Genomic DNA, 23,266 nt, shown 5'->3' with positions numbered 1-23,266 from the left:
CTGAGTTGGAGAAGTTGCTTCCACTTGAAATGACTGTGGATTGTGGATACCGGGCCCTGTATTGGCAGGCCGTGCAGTGGTGTCCAGAGCTGAAGGATGACTACATGCCAGAGGGCGATGACTTTGGCGGCCTGGGATTTATAATGGAAAGCCTACAAGAGGACCGAGAATTTGGGAGCCCATGGAAGTATCGGTGGATCCTGTGAGTATTGTGCCCCCACCAGAAGCACAAACATCCGAGCAGAGCGCAGCTGGCCTCTGCCCACTCCCTTCCCTCACCCCAGACACTTTTCCCTATTCCCCGCAATATGGCACAGAAACTGACCAAGAACCCCCCTGCATGTCCCAGCCACATCCCCCAGCTGAACTGCTGGCTTTGAGGCAGAGCGCTGCTGGCCTCTGCCCACCCCTTCCACTTGTTCCCAAGCCTGACCGCAGTAACCAAGGAGGGTCCGGTCAGGCAGCCACAGAGTTGGTGGTGCCACTGGATTTTACAAATGCCGCTGGCCTCTGCCCGCTCCCCTCTGTGACCCCAGCTCCATTGGCTTTACCCCCCAATGTTGCCCAGAGGCAGTGATTTATATGGATCCTGTATCCCCAGCAGAAGTGTTAGCAATGGGAGAGAGGCAGATCGACATTTCTCCCCAGCAGATGGAGTATACAGGAGGGGATGCATGTGGCTTTCCTCCCCTCGCCGAGGATCATACAAACATTTGTACCATGCAGGTGGATTGGACTATGGTCGCCACCTGCAGTCCCCAGAGGTGCCGAGCAGTCAGCCCAGAACCCCATATGGAACCCCAGCCGCTCTGTTTTCTCCCCAGCGGCTGAGAGGACTCCAGGGAGAAGGCACATTTGGCCCTTCTCCCCAGCGGCAGTTACACTATTTAGGAGAAGCAGAGTGCGGCTGGGTGAGTACTGGTCCTTTGTTAAATTGTTTTGGGGAGTACCAATGTGTGGCTGGCAGTGGTGGTCCGGATATACAGACTGACTTTGGAGTCAAGCCGCGTGGGGTCTTATCAGACGTCAGTCTCCCCCAGAAAAAGGAGATATGTGATGGAGTGTGTGACGGAACTGTCCATTACTGGGGCCCCTGGAGAGGACTGAAAGCAAGCCTGCTACCCACATATTATGGACCCTGTCTCCCTGCCCTGGCGAGTGAGACTGTTGTCCTCGTCTGGGACCCGAACTCCCCAGTCTGTAAGTGCACCCCAGGACTGGTTAGTGGGACAGGTGCCCTTTGCCAGCCCCCTGCATCCACAACTCTAGGAGCGACGGAGCTGCGCTCCCCAACTGAACTGGATGCAGACCCGGTTGGGGTCTGGCCCCAGTTCAGTCTTCTTTTTAAAAGGGGAGATATGTGACAGAATGACCTGTCAAACAAGGTACTCAGAGATGGCTCCAGCCTGGCTGCCAAACAGGCAGGAACTCCATTGTTAAACTAATCCCATTAACAGGATGGCTACCAGGGGGATATTCAGTAGCTAAAGGGGATTAAAGGTTGGGTTGTCTACCTGTTTATCAATGTTAATTTATGTTAATGAAGTTCTGTGGTTGTTTTACAACAATAAACTGTTCATTCCTGCTGTACTCAGTTCAAGGTAGTTGTGTCTACTTATTGGGTACACATAGCAGGGTTCCAAGGTGCGCATGCTGGCTGGTGCTGGAAGTTATTCCGGGGACAACAGGAGGATACATGTGGGTGATCTCTGGGAGTTACTACAGCTCTCTTGGTGAACCCGTTACAGTATGTTAGATTTAATTTTTCTAAAATAATATTATATATTATATAATATCTTATATTGCGTGATCTCAGTTTCCATTGGATGAAACAGTTAAACCAAATCAAGTCACAGCAAAAAATAATTTTTATAAAAAAAAAAGTTTCTACTTAATGAAAACCTAAACTATGGAGGAAGAATTCCTTCTAATACATGTCTATGATTGCTAATAGCTTAATTAAAAATTAGTACATTATGTAGAAATGATTCCACAAAAAAAATGTTTTTCCTAATTCGCACAACTTTGCCGATGTAATCAGGCAGAATGCATTTGATCATTTTAGATGATGCATGAAATAACCACCCATCTGCCACAAGTATCAACCATATGCAAAATGAAATGAAATGTTGCATACATACATATGCATTCCTGCTCTTATGTATACGTGGATTGTTTTAAATTAAGTTTAATGATCAGAGCCCTATACACCTTTTGTATAACCCAACATATTGTTGGGCCACATTTTTGGGCACTATAAATTATGATAAAGTTTGAAGGCTCAGGGCACAGGTCAGGACAGGCGATGGCCAGTTTGCTGTGGAAACATGGAACCCAAGCTACATACCTAGTTTGTCTGGAAGGAAATACCTGCCCAGTGATGGAAGGCATACATCCATCTACACAACAGTCATTACAACATGATGCTTGTGAATATACTTATTTACTCCATGGACTACTTTTGGATGGTCCATGGGTACTTCAAACCTGTTTACTCCTAAAATGTATAATACTTATTATTATTTTAAAGTGGGTACTAAAGAAAGGTTGTATACAGGGGTCATTACAAAGTAGATGTAATTGGTTGGAAATAGGCCAAAAACATTGCACTACAGGAAAAATCTATGTCAGTATGGGAAGCAGACCATTGCCTTTAAGATTAATTACAAATAACATGATTATGACTGATCCATAAGCACAAAAAAGAATTGAAAAACCAAAGTAATAAAGGCTAAGAGGACTTTCTATCGTCTTTTGTCTAGTAAATATGGATACAGTCATAAATATTACTTTTAAGTAGTAGATTGTGATTTTGCCAGTTGGGGAGAAATTGAACACCACCCGTCCTAGGAAACATAATAGGGTATAAGGGTCTGGGATCTGTTTCCCCGTAGGTCTATTGCTTTCAATATAGTTTATGAAGCATGCAATATATCCTCCAACCACTTGGAGCCGCTGGTGCTCAGGAGTATTTGCTACTATGTAGCTTGCAGCCCTTTTGAAATCCACTGCCATCAGCTCTGAATAAGATTTACTATATTATATTGTTTCTTTTTACCATTTTTTTTTAATTTGGTTGTGCTTTCCCATGGGTTACTGCTTTTTGAGGGCTTCCATAATCATCCCTGAATGACAACCTGTGGGACTTTTTAAAAGTTACTTAATTTTTTTATTATATTACTTTGCCCCTTGATTAACAAGGGGTCCAAGTGACCCCATGTTTTATTTATTTATTTTTAAAATCTTTTATGTAAGTGTAATATTTAAAGGTTTTTCAAATAATCCATGTGAAAAGGCAGCATGTGTAACATCCAAAAGAGGACTGAAGAGAAAGGCCTCAAGAAGATTCACAAGAACTTATAAACGCTGGCTGCTAATAAAAAAAAGGAAATCCAAATTTATGTCCTTTTTTACAAAATAATTTCCTAAAAGGACCAACACCTATAGATTTTTTAACCTGTTTTCCCATTAATACATGTATTTATTAAACCCTATAAGTATCCCATATAAGCATGTAACAAATTATAGTGTTTCTTTACTATAACACATGACGGCTCATCATGTTTCTATTTCAGCGTACTTCATCTCAACTCTAAGTAGCGCCACGCGACAAGTTTGGAACATTCAAGGTTGGGCAGCTCCTGAAAAATAAACTCTTGTCTGGAAGCCTGGATAAATGACACACAGCAGTCTTTAAACTATAGCCAAGTCTGGCTTATCTCTAAACCCTCTGCCTGAGCAGAGGGGACAGCTGGAGGCTTCATGTGGGGACAGACAACATTTAGATACGGTGTGTGAAAAGACAGGGAGGGACAGAGGAACGTCATTTGCTTTGATTAATACTTCTCTCGTTATGGCTTATACACTGCGTACACATCACAGTATGCACATGGAGAAACAATTCTGGTTGCATTTCTTCTACAATATTTTTAACAAAGGCTTTCCTCATAATGTGTAATTTTACAGGCTGCGTTAGTATTTAAGTTTTGATGATTGAGCCCATAGTTTGAGCTGTAATATAGTATAGGAACAGGTTTTCCTCCTGCTTGTTTTCTCCATGTTGTCCTACATCCTGCCCACTGTCATGGGGCATCCATTCTTATAAAGATATTATATATATATATATATATATATATATATAAATATATTATGTTTTAATAATATGAAGGACCATAATCATAAAGAGCAATTTGGGACCAAAGCTCTAAATTTGGAATAGTCAGTATAAAAACAGGTGGAATGTTCCTGTTGAGCATTTTTATATAAATACATTTTGTATAAATCTAGCCCTGTTATAAGGAGGTTATAGATCTCTTCAGTTGTATAATGTTATCTATCATATTTTTTTTCCTTATATGTACTGTAAGAGCCTTCTAGCCGATAGGGAGAACTGGGCCCTGTGAAGAAGTGAAGAAAGATCAAGCCTTTTCCTCACATTGCAGTAAGTGCATGCGTTCATGAAGTCACGTGGTCACCATGAATAATATTCCAGCAGTCTACTGTATTGTCCATTCACCACAACTTGAAGAAAGGGCTAAAACACCGGCATAGGGCCTTGAAAATCTTTGCTTGCCCTGGGCCCTCATATTGCACAATAATGTTTTCAGGATGTATTTATTCTTATTTTGGCTGGAACTGCATTTATATGCATGCGTAAAAGAAAAATAGGATCTGTTCATCAAAAAGCAATGACACCAGTGAACAAATTCCTTACACTGGAAACTGTTAAGTGATTAGTTACATTGTATGATAAAGAAACAGGCAATTAACTCATTTGTGAAGTTTCTGCAGTATAATCCTGCAGGGGGCACATCGGAATCTGAGCACTATAGCGAATGCAACCACTGGAGGCTGCCCTGTTGGGAAACCGTATCCCCAAAGTGCTTATTGACTGGATGGGAATGTACAAAGACATAGGTAAAATGAAGTAAGACACCACACACATAAAATAAATATAACCGCACATTTGGCGTACATAGATAAAATATGGACTAATGTCATTTTACAGCATGAATCAACAAGAAAATAATCAGTTTGTGCAAATGTTGTGTTAGTGTGTCTTAACTTGTTTCTGCATCCACTTTTCTGCTAGCTCCATAGTTTAGTTATCTCAGAATTCATGGCTTGATACCTAGTGGCGTCTTTATGCCACCAGCTTACTCTCTTGTGGCTGGGGAAATAGATATTTGGGTGAGCTTTGTTTCTGAATAACATGATATTGTCCCTTCACCACCAACACCAACAACCAAGTAAAACCCCATACTATCTGCTCATAGATCAGGGATGTCTATGGCCTGATACTTGTTTTGTAAGAAAGCCCCTAAAAGCCCCTAATACGTGTAAGGGGAAATGCATGCACAACACATAGCCTTGCAATGTGTTGATCACTGCTCTGATGTGCACAAGGTCACTGGCATGTTAGAGAATGGTAAAGCCCACTGCAGGCCACATCAGCCATCAGTCCACTCTGCCACCAGAAACATGTAAAGTTTGTTAACATCTGCACCATGCCACACAGAAATAAGCAGAAACCAGATCACAAAGCTGTCAAATCCAGACACATTCTTTAATAAACACATAAAGAATAGTGAACAGTATGAAGATATTACATGCAAGAAAAACAGCAGAGAAAGTAAGAAGAATATTATACTCACCAGGTACACATTGGGTCTCTTGGCCACTCCATGTTCCGTCCATTTGACAGGTGCGTTTAGAAGATCCAACCAGCACATAGCCTTTGTTACAGGTAAACCTCACCTCCGAGCTTGCCAGATAACTGGTCCCTTCCTTTTTCCCATTGGTGGGGGGTTTCAGCCACCCACATGAAACCACTGTACATAAAAGAACAGAGGAGAGAGCTTAATAAAAAAAATGGTAGGGAATAGAAATATCGACGATAGCATAAACAGCTTATTGATCCAAAGAGAAATATGACTGCCATTTTGGGGTCAAGAAGGAATTTTTTCCCTGGTTAGTGCAAAATTGGAAATTGGGGTTTTTTGCCTTCTTTTGGATCAACAGCAACAAATTAACAGATATAGAAAAGGCTGAACTTGATGGACGCATGTCTTTTTTCAGCCTATATAACTATGTAACTATGTAACATAAGCCATTGCTTGCTTTCAGTGTAATGGAGATTTAAATGGCATTAAATGTAAACAATTAAGCCAACCTTACTTATATCAAACAGCGATGCATGCTTTTTAAAAAAGTCCGCACCTGTTGTAAACTGGCTTCAGAATTGAAAACCAGGGCCAATATGGCAGACAGGAGTCAGCAGTGGAAGGTAAGTGGCAGGAAAGAGCCCCATTCACAGCCTTCACAGAGCTAGGGCTGGAGCTGACTGCTGTTAAGTATATAATGTGGAGGGAAGATATTAGGCTTTAGGAGGGTTAGGAGCAGGACAATTTTGACCAGGACACTAATCTTACTTCCAGTGTCCAGACCAGGACATTAAAACTCGGGCCCTAAAACCGATCCATCTTATTTTTTATGGTAATAAAGTTCATATATGTGCAAGTAAACAACCGAGTATGTGGGGTGGCTATGTACATGCCACCTTCTGTATCTAATACAATGGATCCTGGTTATGAATTATCTTAAAAAATGTAGCACAGGGAAGCATAGAGAAGATTGTCTTACCCGGCTGCAGACTGTCCACTAGGCTCGCATGGTAAAAGTGGGATAATTTGGTTGCATTTCCTACTCCTAGATCCCGGGTAGTGAGGACATCAAACCTACAGAATGTATCTGAGCCACATAACTTGTCCATTTCTTCTTTGATTGGATCATTGGGGACTTCTTGGACAGAAAAAGTGGGCAAAAAATGTGGGTCGTGTTTTGTTTTATAAGTCTCTATTAGAAAGTGGGAATCATAAGTGAAGAGAGAACTTTGGTTGGTCACCGCCCCTACAAAGAATACAATGGTTAGTTTAATTATCATCCTGTATAAAAGAAAGTAAATATTCAATAGACTAGTGTGAAGTCAGATTTACAAATCATGCGTTAATACTATTTCCTATAATTTCACAGAAAGATGATAAGGTTTTTGCGCCTTGTTATTAATAAAAGCACAATGGAAGGTGTGGTGCTAAAGGGTTTGTTTCGAAACAGAGATGAAAAACATCCTGCAGATTTCGTCCTGTTCTGATTTGATCATGAATTGAATGATGTCTTTCTTTCGCAAACTATTCATTATTCCATCATCTCATCGTTAGGATAACAAACAATACAGAAAGAAAGGCGGCTGCAAATCCAAAGGAACGCAAGATGGAAAAACATGCAAACTGTATTAAGTATAAGGTACCACCCCAAAACACATCACTCGAAAGGAAACAACAAAACAAAATATGGGCAACATGCCATAAATATTGGGCTGGATTGGGATTCCACAATGCCATGGCCTCTCATAATGCACAGGATGAAGTGCATCTTTTGAACTTACTTTTAACAGGGTGTGGAGCACACGTACTAATACTGTAGCAGACAGAAATCCCATTCCCCTATATGACTTGTAGAAGCCATAGACTCTATATACGGCATGTTTTTACTTTCTTCGCACTCAGTCAAACGCCAGTCCATTCCATTATATATGGCAAACAAATTATTCATCACTTACAGTCGGCACCCAGCTGGAAGAGTTCCTGAGGGGAAGCATCGAGCGGTAGGATGGTCCCATTTCTAAAGGTAAAATCATCTAATGGGTTATGATTCATCACTCCAAGAAGCCCCTGTGTTTGGTTCATAAACTTATCAGGTAGTAAAGCGGTAACACTCAGAAAACTTCCTCTTCCTCTAACCTCCACTCCAGCTCCAGAAGGGAACATCACTGTGACATTTTGGTTGGTAGCAGAATACAGAAATACCCCTAAGACACAAATAATATCATAAGCATAATAAATAAAAAAGATGATGTTTTACCTAACAGAATAATTAATTAATTATGAACCAAACAAGTAATGAGGAGGAGTAATGCTTAAAAGTACTTAAAATCTAACTAGCATTTGTCTCTGGTGGTAATCGCTGAGCTTGTCTTATAAGCATGTCTCTGAATGCTTTCATTTTTCCAACAGATAAAAGGAGAGAACTGTGTGTATATAGATCTTACATGACCCTGTGTATTGCATAGACAATTCAGGGAAATTCAGTTCAAAAATGTACCAAGGCATGTGCTTACCACTGAGATCGATCCAACTCCGATCAAAGTTGACAACTTCTTTGTTCAGGAGGATTTCCAGTCTCTGTGAATTTCCAGCTAGACGTACCTCAATAATGTCACTATTATTTTCTTTCACGACCACCGAGGAAAATCCAGTTACAGAACTGGCAGATCCTTGTAGATAAAGAAGGCATGTTATAGAAATTATAAACAGGAGATCCATTGCACTCTGGATTATAACCGTAATAAGGCATATATTTCTTCTATATCCAGAAGAACAAAAAAGAAAGAAAATCTGCCAGTGTATTTCAGATTCAGACAAACATCAAGCATACATTCAACCTCAATATGTTTGGCTGGTAGTTTCCTAAGCATTGTATTACTTTCCACAGTACCTTTATTATATTTATTTATACACTTAATTATATAGTATATTAACGGTACATACCATTTGAAAAAGTAGCAGGTTGTGTCCGGCCCTGGATGTTTAGAGATGTGTAAGGTGATGTGACCAAAGTGTACTCTCCTTTACCCTTGAAAGTGAAATTTGCCCCATCCAAAGTGATTAAGTGAGGATCCCCAAATGCAGATGCTGTAAAATTATTAGATGAGACAACAGTAGAACAGAGGTGGTATAAAGCTTCAAAACATTTCATAGCATTGTAGAGTACAAGCGATAACAAGCACGTTGACATTATGCTTTCCTTTGTTAACTAATCACACTGTGTGTATGTTGCATGTGTTTCCTCTAACAACAAGTAATGCATGTATAACATGTATACAAAATAATATTTACTACACACAAATTTCATGTCAGGAAAAACTATCTGAACTAAATGCTTTGCAATTATTCTTTGTCAAACCATAGCTTATTATACACCGTATTACCCCTAAAGTGTCCATGTATATTTAAAGCACATTACAGCTACCCTAAATAGGCAGATTATCTTGGCAGTGAAGAAGGCTACAATGCACAAAATATCCACTAGATGGCAATATTGACTTGAAAACTGCAGACTTTACCAGTGCAAAGCTTGGCTATGTTGATGGTCCCCAAATCAGACTTCAGCGCTCATAAAATGTCATTGGTGTCACAAGCCGGAGACAAGTACAACAATGAATGATAGAGCACACTAAGGGGGCCATTTCAATTTTATTTTACAGTACTATATGCTAGCCTGTGTAATACCTATTTGCCTTTGTATTGGCTGAAATAAATATAAATTGATTCAAAAATCCTTATTTTCATTTAATGTACCAGCTGTGTTGATATATTTTTGTATACATATAAACACGCTCACTTTTAAATTAAATATGCAAGATCATTGGTATAACGCTCACAGTGTTTGCCTGTATTAGTCACTTGGCATGGATCATACGAATGAACAATGAAAACATTACTTTGTTGAGTAAAAGTACTTGTAATGATTGAACCCTAAACAGTTTATGGTATATACTTTACACCCAGATCCTGAGTAGTACATACCAACTTTTGGTGGCTTGTATGTGCGGCAGTCACTGGATGGTCTGAGCTCTAAGTAGTAGTGGCAGTTATGGGACCACAGGCAGCAGTAGTAAAAGCTAATAACATCATAGATCCAATGTGAGAAACCTGGTACTCTGGGAGGCTTCTTGTATGGTGGGGATCCCCAGTCATGGCCTCGATCTGGGGTGCTCCCGCCTAGAGAGTCGCTGGTAAGGACTTGCAGTCCTCTGGAATCATAGCAGCACTGCTGTCCTGCTGCGTATAGTGGGCTGTGGAGAGGCAGGCAGGTTGTAGAGAGCACAAGCTGGATGGTATGCACACAAAAGAACACAAAATCCATGTGTACATCAGATTTATGTTACATCTTGTATACGGTTCCAAGATTATGTTGGCAGTATCATATGAATGAGGTATTACTGCAGCATGTTTCCTTGTGGTTTATATGTTTTCGGTAATACTTTGAGGCTAAAGACTAAGTAAGTGCTGTGCATGAAAAGAAAGGAGTACCAACTTTTGATCTTAAAAAGTCTAAAAATGTGTTCTTCCATAGAGTTGTTTGTCTGATGTCCAACACAAAACCTAGTGTAGGGTTCTATACAACTTATTGTTATTCACAAAAAGGAACCCCTTCATTTATAACATAGGTAGAAGTAGCTTAGGTTGGTTTGAGGTTTAATGATCTCTGTGAGAGGAGCAGTTTAAAGATCTCTTAAAGGCTGGAATCTAGAAAAGGTTTGCGAGACATGGACCTTCTGAAAAGATCTTGCAGATGGGAAAGGCAGGCGACGAGGTGAAAGGAGGTGAGGTGTGAGTCGCAGGCAGAGGGAAAAGATTAGTAAGGACAGACATTTGAAGACCAAGATATGTGAATATATTCTGGTGCTGCGGAAATAAGATGTTCATTTTGATGTAAGGATCTTGAGAGGTATATATAAATCAGTGCTATGGTGATACAGTACTTCGTCTAAACATAAAGGAGGACAGAAGAAAGTTACCTGCCATAGATCCCCCTCACACAGTGCACAGCCCCAGGATGGTAAGTACATACGCTGCCCGTCTCTATGTCACATCCATAATCTGGCTGCAGTACAAAAGAGAAGACATATACAAATCAGAATGCTCTATTTTATTCTGCTTTAGTCAACAATATTCCATATGGATGAAACCTTTTGGGCATTGGCACCGTGGCATTCACTTTGAATTGCAGACACATAACTTAAGCTCAGAAGCTTAAGATTTGTAATGAGTCAATTTTACCTTCCAGGTTCCTGATTACACCTTCTGAATTTTTTGTCATTTTTGTCATCTAGTTAGTAGTACTTGTAGAATTATTTTTTAGATTAAAAATAAATTTAGATGACATAAACATCTTGTTTTTTACTCAAGTCCCCCATTTGAAACATTTACGATCTCCTCATTTTGTATACTTTGAGTTACTACTATATTATAAAACTATAGGTCAGTGTACAAAAACATGCATTCAGGATCACATGACATACGTGAAACCTTCCAGTGTCTGCTCGGGACTGTGCGAGTGTGCAAGGACAGTCAATAATCTCCGGTAGGAAGTTGGGAAGGTTCATGTCGCTTTCGTGCCATTTCAGACATTTTTCATGTGCCCAGCCAGCAGAATCCTTTCGGAAGTCTTCTCCAAGATGCCAAGCCATGGCATGGTCCACGCTCCATAGTGAATGTACATCCCTAAAAGAAATTGTAGAGCATTGAGCCTTTTAAAGACTGCCACCAAAAACTTTGATGTGATCATAATGTAATTCATTACCTATGTTTTGCTAGTTTAAAAAGTATACAATTATTGTATTTATTGATCAGATACACAATATAAACGGCAACAATTTCATCGGAAATTTACAGAACCCTTGGCAAAACTGAGCTTTTGTTTCTGATGAAATAATGTCGCAGACATTGGAGGCCACCCTGTACTGATTCTTGGATTTATTTATTAATATTTGAGAGGATGAGATGATTGAAACATTAAATTTCCAATATTCTCCTAAAAAAGGACATAGTTCACTTTACATAATAAATTGTTAAAAGGGCAAGTTCTATTGAATTTCATTTGTGATTACATTTTCACTCTGCATTTATTTGAACTATGTAGGGCTCGCATAGACATTCTTGGAGGTGAACCTTGGTCCTCTGAAGTGCGTAACAATCTTTGAGTTTAAACTTTCCACAATACACATTTAACTTACAATGTGGCGAATAAGACCTCATCTTTCATCACAGGTATTTAAATATATTTTAGAGGACAGTTTCTCTGCATTGTTTGCTAACATAAAGACCCACAAATGGGGCAATTCTGCTTATTAGCCAATATAAGGAACAAAAACACAAACATAGATTGACATAGATTGTCAATGACGTTGTGTATGCCCAGTGGAGCAAGTAATATGTTATCCAGCTTCACTGATCTGAACTTGCTAGGTAACTTTGTGAAATGGTATACCAACTAAGGGGGATAACACAAAATCCCATTCACAAGTCTTTCTGCAAACCTTGAGTACGGCCTTAACAACATATAAAATAAGTACAAGTATTGGTGTCTTAAAGTGTATCACAGTGTTCTGTAACCCTGAAAGTTTCAATAATATGCATACACAGTGTGAAATGCATTTACACATTTTTTCTTGATATCGATATATTTCTTTGTCGTAAAAAAAATGATACAAATAGATTTTAATAGATGATGATCATAAAAACACCCCAGTAAAGACCTCCACCTAGATTTAACTCTAACCTAACCTTCGTATCAACTTCTTACTGTCTTAAAATATTGGTCCACAGTCACGATCTAGAAATACCTCTCCATCTACTTAAATAAAATCTAATGTATTTTGCTCAGTAATATTACTAAAACCCACTGCACCCCATCACTTAGGTTACGCATTTTTAGATGCAGATCGTTATTAAAATAACTTACATTTGTCCATCTTCATACTGGCTGGGGTTAATTCTCAGACTTCCAAACTCAAATATACTATGTTCTGGCTTAGCAGGCACCGGGGTGAATGTGAAAGACCCATTATTGTCATGATGTTTTGCTAAAGAATACAAATAGTTCCAGGATGCCGTCCAGGAAGGGGAATAAGGTACACCTTAAATGTAAAAATGAAATGTACACAATCATTAGAAAAATATTACATAAAGACTAACCAGGCAAAAACAAGTGTTTTCAATATTAGTGCAACATGCAGCATATTCCATATGATTACATGAATCATCCAGCTGTCACTCTAAGTAACAACATAAAGCCTTTTTATATTAATCAGAATCTATGCTATTCTATTAAAATACTTTATGTTTCAATAAACATGACATTTGAGCGAGAGATCTTGGGCATGTTTCATTTGAGTTTTAGTTTTAGAATAATTGCAATTTCTTAGAAGAGAAATTAGATTTCTCAAGGAGTTAAGAGGTTTGTTTTATCTAAAAAAAAAACAAATGGTAAAGATGCGCTTCTCATAAAATACAATAGAATTATGGTGTCCCCCACCATGTGACGTATATAGGAAACCTTTAAAAGGACTTGGAAATGTCCTCTGATTTGTAAAAATCCTAAACATAGCAATGATGAACAAGTCAGCAACGCGTTTCACCCATCGCAGCAGGCTAGACATCATGTTGCTGACTTGTTCATCATAGCTGGTGATTTTTTCTGCAAACCCTCATGTAAGGTATTTGCGACTATTAAATTATATTTTGATTTTGGCTCTTTCCTTATTTGGAGGCTCTGTTATTACCACACTGGGAAGCTTTCAAGATATTTACTTGGCATCCCTACAGAAACCTACAGAAAGACCTCCTATATTGCACTTAAGGCTTAACACTATCCTATGTTTAGGATTTTTGCAAATCAAAGGAAATTTCAAAGTTTTTTTAAAAGGTTGTACCTTTTTATGCATTTTTGGACACCTTCCTATATACTTCATATGATAAAGTATTCTTCCATTTGTATGTTTCCTTGATATGTTTATTTGTGAATAAGGGTATCACAGTTCAGATTGAAGCTTCACTATCACTTGAGCGTTTTAGACACACTTTGTTTTTTCCCCAGGTTTGTTTTATCTGTTTGGAAGCAAAATAGTTGATAATGTTTCAGATCAATGCAGCTCAAGCGGTGCCCTGAGAGTCCTATCGATTCACTGAGTCTTCCTTCACAGATCTCCCTATGTTTCTCCATGATATGCAGCCTTCTATGTGACATGTTGGACAACATTGTCCTGTCCGGGGCATTTCAAAGTTTGAATGACTGTGTATTTTGCAACTGTGTAATACAGATATCAGCAATGTCAATTACCTAATTCCTGGTAACCCCAGACTTCAATATTGACCATTTTTTCCTTGAATGTCTTGGGGTCCCATGTAACAGTCAGAGTGCCTTCTGTATTTGGAGTGCCGTAATATTGCCACTTTGTGTCATTTACCAAGGTGCATTTTTCAGTCTCTGACACCTTTCCAGGATGCACTGAAAAAGTAGATGTTTCTGTGAAAATGCACTTCTATAGTCTGAGCAGGTAACAAAATAGAAAACACATGTATTTAGTCATTTTAAATACGACAACATGAGACAAATATGGGAATACACAGATACATATCATGTGCAATTCTAGGCAAATCTTACTTAAGGGATAATATTTTTTTTAATAAGAAGCAGAATAAATAAAAAGCGACAAAGGAATACAATCACCTGACAGCCATGTGCCAAAGCGAGGATACGTCTTTCCTCCATCTACAGACATTTCAAAGCGAATACGACCCGTTTCGTATAGAAGAGGAGATGTACAGTGTGCGTGCCCTGCTTCATCTATATAGCCATTCCTTGTTATGTCATTGTTGAATCTATAGAAAAAAAATGTAAAAACAAAAAACCCCAAAGGGCTGCAATATTAAATGTATCTTTCTCCTACATTAAATCACTGTTGATGCCAGTTGATTAAGACTAACGGCCATGTTAGGCTTAATTTTGTCTTTATGCCTTTCTTTGTTTTTAACATGTGTAGAATGCTGGGTGCTTCTTCTTGTAAAGACCTTTAATATACCTGCATTTCACATCGGAGCTGTTACTGAAGGTCACATTCAGAACCATAAAGTCCCTGCCTCCCATGACCAAGCCAGACTCTGGGGCGATGCGGACGCAGAAACTGCGATAGTCGGAGCAGCAGGTACCAAGATTTTCGCAAGTCACGTGACAAGAGCATTCCGCCAGCTCCTTCCCACACTGACTTGCACACGAATCTGTTTTTCCTAAAAGAATTTAATAAATACCTTAACCAACGATACGTTGAAAGAGTGAACACCCAATGAACAGGGTAGTCTTTTTAAACAGATCCATATCCACTTTCCCAACTTTGGAAATGCTACATTTAGTACATCAAATACAAACAGTACTTTCTAGGGCTGTTGTCTTTGTTGCCGAGCTGATTTGATATACACTAGAAAAGTAAAATATAACTTTTATAGAACAATATTCAATTACAAACACGGGCCTGGGTTCCTTGTCATTACCAGAGAGTAGGGATGGCATAAGAAAGTCTTAAACAAAGACAAAGATTTTTCATTGCAATTCCTTTGTGTTCGTGTGATATTGTTTCACCATCCAACAAGCATTTTATAGGGACCTGAAATACCAGTGTAATGCACTGAAATCAAATTACGTAAAAACATTAAAAGGTGACAACCTTGGTGAAAATAACAGTAAAACAGATCCATGAAAACTATCATCATATTGCTTTTACACCTTTGTATATACATACAGTATAATTATATGAGCTAAATGCAAAATAAACTCAAACTATGCACAGCAATATTATCTAAAAATGTAAGAAAAAACACTATTTACCTAAAAGACATTGAGCTGGATCGCCTGACCACGTCCCGTTAAACAGGCAGGTTCTGTGCATAGATCCACTGAGAATAAAACCTTTGTTGCAATTGAATGTGACAACAGATCCCTCCAGGTATGCTGTCCCATTCTTTGTTCCATTTGCTGGGGGTGCCAGCCAACCACAGGAGACCACTGACATGAAAGAGATGGTTAACGATAATCTGGAAATTCACACATGGCAAGGCGCTACCTCGCAAATGACCTCTTAAAATGACATTCTCTCTTGCTGAACATCTTCTCTGCGGATTATTCACATGTGTGTTCCGGTATCGTACAGACTCAGCATGTATGTTACGTGAACAACAATTCTGCACAATAAATGTGCTCATAATGATGTGTTGTTAAATCAATACATTCAGATATTTTGCCATGTTACATACAAGTTATTTATAACTTTTAAGTCAACTAGAAACAGTGTTGCCCCCCAACCCCAGCGAGTATTCCATTGGATTTTAAGACACCTGAGGGCTCTGAGGTTAACCAGGGAAAATGTTTGTTCTTTTAATTAATGCTATACACTTTTCAAGAATGAAAAATCTATAAACTGAATACATTGAGATAAGTGTACTAAATATCCTGTCTGGCTCTATCACCTGGTTGAAGGCTTTCCACCAAGCTGATGTGGCTGAGATGTGATATTCTTGTGGCATTGCCAATATCTAGGTCCTTTGTGCTGAGGACATCAAACCTGCAAAGTGTATCATTTCCACATAATGATATCATTTCTGCATATAACGGGTCATTTGGATCCTCTTCAATGGAAAATGTGGGTACGAACAGAGGGTCATGCTTAACTTGGTAGTCACTGATGAGCCGTGGAGAGTCATAGGTAAAGAGAGAGGTCTCATTGGTTACTGCCCCTAAAAAATACAAAACATATGCAACATTTGCACTTGATAAAAGTCCCTTGTTGTGAGGGACAAAAACATAAATATTCTGATAAATTACTAATTTCTATTATTTTCAGTGTGTGCTATTTTGTTCTTTTTATTATCTTGCTGTGACTCCATCAATGCCCCCCCCCTCTCCCTATCTTACTTACATCAGTTGGCCCTTAATAATGCAAAGTGAAGTGATAGTAGTAAATATATTATAGTGTAAGTTCAATAATTAAGAAGCATCTATATCCTTAGTAGTAAAAGAGATGATCTTATGTCCCCCCCCAGGAGCATCATACATTTTTGTTTTGCACAAAAATACAAAAAAATGATGATTTATTTATTGCTTCTCTCTGATACTCTCTATTCTTTGCACTAGTATAATTAATCATACATTTGCTTAAAGGCACACTATAGTCTTTAAAACAAGTAAAATTATTTAATCTGGCAAATTGCTTGACTGGAATGTTGCATTAATTCTTTTTTATTTATACCTTAATAGATCTCATAATCATATAGCATGAATGTAATTCATAGATCTTGTTAATCTCTCCTCGACAGTTGTTGTTAGTGGGTTGAGTTGTACAAGCATCCAACTTTATGCATACAATATTAAATGCTTGTCACCGCCATCTTGTGTGCAGATATTCACTTACATTCAGCACCGAATTGAAATATCTCCTGGGGGGTGGCATCAGGTCTCAATATCGTGCCATTAAGGAAAGTGAAGTCATCCGCAGGATCATTGTTCATGACTCCCATAAGCCCTTGAGTTCGGTTCAGGAATTCACCAGGAAGCAAGACATTGATAGCCAAAAATCCCCCTCTTGCTCTCACCTCCACCCCAGCCCCAGAGGGGAACATTGCTGTAACATTTTGCTTAGTAGCAGAGTAAAGGAACACTCCTGAGAAATATGAAAAGCAAATGTTATTAGTAATGTTTACTTTTTATTATTACTTGCTACAATATAATAGTACGATGCAGATCGTATTTTAGTAGGACTTCCAACAATGCACTAGATTAGAGGCGCTAAAAAGCAACACCAAACATGGTTCTATTTTGCAGGCTTGCGCAAAAAAACATTCACCAAAACTATGATGTGTTCGCAGGTATGTATACAACAAACAGAACATAGCAAGGCAACATAAAAGGTTGTTTTTTTCTAAGGAGGAATCTAGTACTTCAAGAACGGGCAAGCATTTGCAAATACCTGAGAAGTCCCATATACTGGATGCTTGGACAGTTTTTTCCTAGGGTGGTTAGCCTCAATAATCATATAGATTAATGGCAGGAAGGCATTATACAGCACAGTGCCCCCTCCAATATTCAACCTACCCTCCCAGCTTACATGTATACAAAGCAGTGAAGAGGCAAATGAAAACTGACCTTTCAAATCCAGCCAACTTTGTTCGTCAAAGCTGATCACCTCTCCATTAAGTAAGGTTTCCAGCTCTTCTAATGGTTTCTGCTTTAGACGTACTTCAACTACATCAGATGCACCTTCTTTCATGGCCACTGAACAAAAGCTGGCCACGTTTATCTCTTCAGAAGTGGCTCTATGTGAATTGCCCTGACCTGCTTCCGTATAAGTGAAAAAATAAACAATTAGTCTCAGATTTTATTAAATGTATTACTCCAGGTGTCACAGATCCTAAAAACCATATCACTGACCACAAGAATATTCCAAAAAAATTATCAGGTTATATTTTACTTTAGATTTAAAGGCACAGCCTAGTCCCCAAAGTTCTCTAATTTTCAATACATACTGGAGTCTTTATCATACAACCTTGTTTTGTCTAGACTCTACTCTTTCCAGACATCTTACGATTATTTAAACTAGTTAGTTATGGTCTCATTAGCAGTTCTTAAATAACCTACCTTCAAAGGGTGTTGTCCGACCTTGAACAGCCAAAACGTGGTCAGAGGTAGTGACCAATGTGTATTCCCCTTTTCCATTGAACATGTATTGCAAACCATCAAACGTTAGAAAGTGAGGATCACCAAAAGCAGAAGCTATTTCAGAAAGTGACAGTTACTTCCATGAAATACTTTGTAAACATGCTTACATTACATCAAAACAAACAGTTTGTTTCAGATTTTAGATAATTTACATACCAACTTTTGGTGGCTTGTATGTGCGACAGTCACTGGATGGTCTGAGCTCCAAGTAATACTTGCAGTTATCGGACCACAGGCAGCAGTAATAGAAGGTGATTACATCATACAACCAGTGGGAAAAGCCTGGCACCCTTGGGGGCTTCCTGTATGGTGGGGATCCCCAGTCGTGGCCTCTATCAGGTGTACTACCACCTAGAGAGTCACTGGTGAGCACCTGAGCTCCAGTAGAGTCATAGCAGCACTGTTGTCCTGCTGCATACTGAGGACTACAAACAAAAAAAGGAGAAACAGGTCTCAAAGACAATTCCTGGAAGACCAAAGCACTAGTATTTTCAAGCCCAACAACAGAGAATGCATTGCCTATGAATGGGATGCACACAGATTTTAGTTGAAAAGAAGGGAATCCAAATCAATTTTTTTCTTAATATGAACAATATTTTGTTGGCTTAACTTGTACATAAAGTAACAACCTTAAAATATAATATAGACGCATTGAGTCCGATTTGGATAGAACTTCTAATAATTTGTCTATGATACCATTGCCAGGGAGGCAGAATATCAAATACACGATATGTCATGTGCAGTTTTGACATTTTAATCCCAAATCCAACAAGGACCAAATTACCTGATGCAGAATATCTTTTGTAAATTTCAAGCAGCTTTTCCAACCTATCTTTTATTAGGTTGTCCCTCTGTTTTTTTCTTGAGCCATTGTCCACTTATGGAATTAATGGCTTCCATTCAGGCTATACAAAAGTTTCTTTAGTACATAAAGCTGTGGATCATTGGCATACCCCCTCACAGAGATTTTGAGATCATAAAGCACCAAAAACCTCAGAGAGGTAAGGAATGTATGGTTCTGTGGTCTCTTCAGTGGAATACTTGAAGCTCACCTTGCCTTAATGCTCCTCACACAGTGCACGGCCCCAGGGTGGTATGTACACACACTATTTTTTTCAATGTTGCAACCATAATCAGTCTGAAAAAATAAAAACACAATATATCACACTCTGTCCTTGACAATTTATTAATTTAAATAACAATTTAATTGTAAAAAACTATCGGGAAAAAGTGCCTATTAGATGGAATGTGATAACAGGAATGTCCCTATAATCGATCTAGAGAAAAATATGGTAATGTTTTACTTTATAGACAAAATAGGAAATCTTGTGTGCATTTGTCATATTAACAGCCAGCAGGCTTTCACCTTTTGAATGCTGTTCTTATTTTAAAAGGGGTTCATTGCTTATGTTATCATAGTGTTCATGTGTTGAAACTACATGTAGCTGGTGGGTCAAGCTGGTTGGTTGAACAAATCAACAACTAGCACCTTATATATAAGGGGGAAAGCATTTATGGATGATCTTAATCATGTGGATCCTGAGAACAGGACGTGATGACCTCATGGTTTATAGTTTTCCATCTGTTTATTTTGTGTCCAGAACTGTAAACTGAAGGGTTCAGGACATAATTACATATCTACATTATTTCCACAGTGTCATAATGACTCCCGATGAAGCACAAGTAGGAATAGAGGAGAGCACGTGTACAGCAATGGATGTGGTTACTCGTCATACAGATTTGTACTAACCAAACATGCCCATGGCAGGGAAGGGATTGCAAAGGAAGAGGCCATTTCTTGGCTCTGGGGCACTGGGCACTGCCTAAAGATCCAATGAATTCCCCTTGCAATTTCACATACAGCCAGCAGAGTGTGTAGAATAGCAATGACTTTAGCAATTCTGTAAACACCAACCAGTGTGTATTTTATATCAAGTGCTTTAGGAAGAATTTACTTATTGGCTGAATCCTTTCTGTGTTTTTATGCACCATGTGTTAAGGAGTTTTGAAGGATAGTGGATGGTTCTCAGATACATGATACATTTGCTTTCAGGGTCCAAATGAAAACGACATACTATGTGCACGATATCCGAACCTTCATATTATAAATATGGTACACTGTTCGTATTACACATAATCTTTTATTTGACACATACGTGATATCTACCAGTGTCAGCCCTTGACTGTGCAAGTGTACAGGGGCAGTCTGATGTTTCTGCCAGGAAGTTTGGCAGGCTATTCTTCTCTGATTCACTCCAGATCATGCATTTGTTATATGCCCAGGCAGATGGGTCATGCCTGAAGTTCTCTTCTAGGTGCCAGGCCAAAGCATGGACAGGGCTCCATACTGACTGCACATCCCTGCAACACAGAGGACATGGAAACAGACAGCAGCATTATTTAAATGTGCTTCAGTAACTACACATGAAATTAACCAAAGAACCACTAATAATAAGGAACATTAAATGTGCATTTTGAACATGTTTCTTCATGTTATCATATGAAAAGTTCAGAATTAACCGAATGGTCAGCCAGGCATTCGCTTTTGGTCTTTTTGCTAAATCCCCCATATGCACCTGTGACAAAGACCCGTACACGGACTGTGTAGCTCCGCCGTATAGACCTTCCTTACTGCTGAAAGCTCAATTGCTCAAAGGATTAAGCCCTCATATTCCCCCAAGCACTGACCGAGACTTAGTGTAGGGTACAAACAGAACTCAGTTTGTTGAAGACAGCACAGATATTTATACACATGAAGACATGATTGGATTAGAGTTATAATCAGTCCGGCGCCTTCATACGGTTCTATGGCCAGCAATGCCCACTGACAAAGAGTCACTAAAGTCCTGAAAGAAGCGGCGTAATTCCCAGGATACCAATTGAGAGCTCAGGGTCCGAAGATATTATGGTCCAAAAAGGGACGTGACCTGACGTCAGGACCCTGAACGACATCGTCAGAAACTTTTCCTGGGAATAGTCGGCATGGTAGCTGGGCCAGAATTCCATAAAGATTGGTAGTAGAACCAGGGTTCCCAAACGAGCTCCCTCTCCGTAACCATCACCAAGTGTTGCCCACCACAAAGCTTAATGTAACCTCAAAAAAGTGGCCATTGCCCCGGTTCCTAGCCGCCGTACAGTTCCATAAATTTGCGGCTAGGTCCCGGTTAGACGCATCAAGTGTTTCCTGGATTGTAGAGCCACCATAGCCGGCTAGTTCATGGGAGTCTGGTTTGGGCACACACCAGATGGGTTTTCACGGTCACCCTGTGCCCCCCATGTGCACAGGGTTACTAAGACATATGAGGGGACTGGGCAGGCAGGTGAGGAGTCTCCCCAGGAATCCACCAGTGACCCCCTCCCAAACTCAAACATACCCCCATGTGTCCTCCACATCAGGGGGTTACTGTGACAGCACCAAACAGTAGAGTAGGTTAACTAGACATATAGAGCATAAAACACATCTGTTAGTCAGGGACTGCAGCAAAAAATGCTTTACACCCCCTGTACATTAGACTGGTTTGGTCTGCTCTCTTCCTCCCCTATATTCTGGCAGCAGTTACTTCACAGGCCCAGAGGGCAGAGGCAGTTTGCATGCTACAGACACAAGGTAGTGTATTTTTAACTATGTATTGCACCTAGGGTGTCAGGGTTCCTCCCTGCCTGCTGGAGTCCTGTCTATTGTATACCTACTGTCATGCCTACCTGTAGCCACTAGTGGCTGCCCTTCCCTCTCCACAGCACCCCTATTACTAATTATATTGGACAGCTGAGCCACGTTACCTGGGTGTAGCGCTGCTCTTAAATACCTATTCTGCCCTCCAGTCTTCAACCTTCTATTGTGGTGCATGCAACTCTGTTCTGGATCTGCGTTTGGTTCCCGCATCATATTGACATGCAACCTGCTGTGATCTGGCTTGTTTCTGACTCTGCTCTTTGGTTCCTGATTTGGCCTGCTGTCTTAAATTACCATTTCAATTGTAACAAATACATTTATTTCATTAAAAACTATATTAATAAATGTAAGACATTATTTTGTGCCCTACATAATGGCTTCCTGCCTTGTGTCATACCATTGGGCTTCAGTCATGTTCCTGCCTTGTGTCCTACCAGGGTACTTCAGCCGTGGACTTTCCTAACCATCTGTACCCTGTCTGTTCCAAGATCTGTGTCCAAAGTCTGTACCCTATCCGCTTCAAGATTCGTACCCTATCTGTTCCAAAATCTGTGTCCAAAGTCCTGTATCAGGTTTTAATCTGAAGTCCGTATCCTGTGTAAACCAGTTCTGTTAGCATTGACATGATCTGCCAGCACGCTACAATATAGACTGTTTCGTATATAGCCAGCCTTGTGTGTGTTTTCTTTTACCCTGTCTGTACTTTCCCTTCCTGTATCATGCACCGTGGGGTATAGACAGAGACCATCAGCTCCCTTGCATCTGGGCTCCTCCTTGACTCCCAGGCCCACGTCCTGACATAGAGTTTATTAATACTCCAGCTGTTGAGACTACATATTCCATGACTCTAAGCCAATCTGGTATGTTAAGCATCATGGGAAAGTTGGTACTTAACAACTGGAGTGCCAAAAAGTTAACTTTTATATCATTATGGATTGGTAATACAGCTGTTGTGTAATGTACATCTTATGTTTTGCATCCACAGACTTGGTTGGCTGAACATCATGAGAAATGTAATAACAGCACTTCAAGTGCCAAATGTTAGCCACAACTGCTGCAAAACTAGCCAGTGTCCTATTTTGGTCCCTTTCTTACTACCCTCTAACTACCCCTATTTTTGTAACTCCCATGATGGTGATCAGCAACATTGTTAGTTAAGGGGGAGGGGTACACTTAGTCTATATTACAAAACGTACTAACTTTTGT

The 23,266-nt window shown here is 39.5% G+C and overlaps 1 protein-coding gene across 1 annotated transcript in view; it reads right to left on the bottom strand.

Moving 5' to 3' along the window:
- LOC149302910 (uncharacterized) overlaps window positions 1-23,266 on the bottom strand; it is a 132,960-nt gene that overhangs the window by 83,485 nt on the left and 26,209 nt on the right. The window contains exons 7-26 of the mRNA XM_089481700.1: window positions 20,544-20,748; window positions 19,440-19,525; window positions 18,544-18,812; window positions 18,303-18,441; window positions 17,815-18,038; window positions 17,084-17,332; window positions 16,143-16,409; window positions 15,505-15,681; window positions 14,705-14,909; window positions 14,353-14,504; window positions 13,963-14,130; window positions 12,586-12,760; window positions 11,144-11,345; window positions 10,640-10,725; window positions 9,645-9,913; window positions 8,607-8,750; window positions 8,177-8,332; window positions 7,619-7,867; window positions 6,643-6,909; window positions 5,655-5,831 (exon numbers count right to left, since the gene is read on the bottom strand). Of these exons, the coding sequence (XP_089337826.1) occupies window positions 5,655-5,831; window positions 6,643-6,909; window positions 7,619-7,867; window positions 8,177-8,332; window positions 8,607-8,750; window positions 9,645-9,913; window positions 10,640-10,725; window positions 11,144-11,345; window positions 12,586-12,760; window positions 13,963-14,130; window positions 14,353-14,504; window positions 14,705-14,909; window positions 15,505-15,681; window positions 16,143-16,409; window positions 17,084-17,332; window positions 17,815-18,038; window positions 18,303-18,441; window positions 18,544-18,812; window positions 19,440-19,525; window positions 20,544-20,748 (3,866 nt within the window). The remainder of the gene's footprint in view (window positions 1-5,654; window positions 5,832-6,642; window positions 6,910-7,618; window positions 7,868-8,176; window positions 8,333-8,606; window positions 8,751-9,644; window positions 9,914-10,639; window positions 10,726-11,143; window positions 11,346-12,585; window positions 12,761-13,962; window positions 14,131-14,352; window positions 14,505-14,704; window positions 14,910-15,504; window positions 15,682-16,142; window positions 16,410-17,083; window positions 17,333-17,814; window positions 18,039-18,302; window positions 18,442-18,543; window positions 18,813-19,439; window positions 19,526-20,543; window positions 20,749-23,266) is intronic.

The sequence above is a fragment of the Sceloporus occidentalis genome, unplaced genomic scaffold, assembly GCF_023333645.1.
Source record: "Sceloporus occidentalis isolate IW3139 unplaced genomic scaffold, rSceOcc1.0.p SCAF_16, whole genome shotgun sequence".
Lineage (NCBI taxonomy): Eukaryota > Metazoa > Chordata > Lepidosauria > Squamata > Phrynosomatidae > Sceloporus > Sceloporus occidentalis.
The sequence above is the reverse complement of the archived record's forward strand: the minus strand, read 5'-3'. Positions and strand labels throughout refer to the sequence as shown.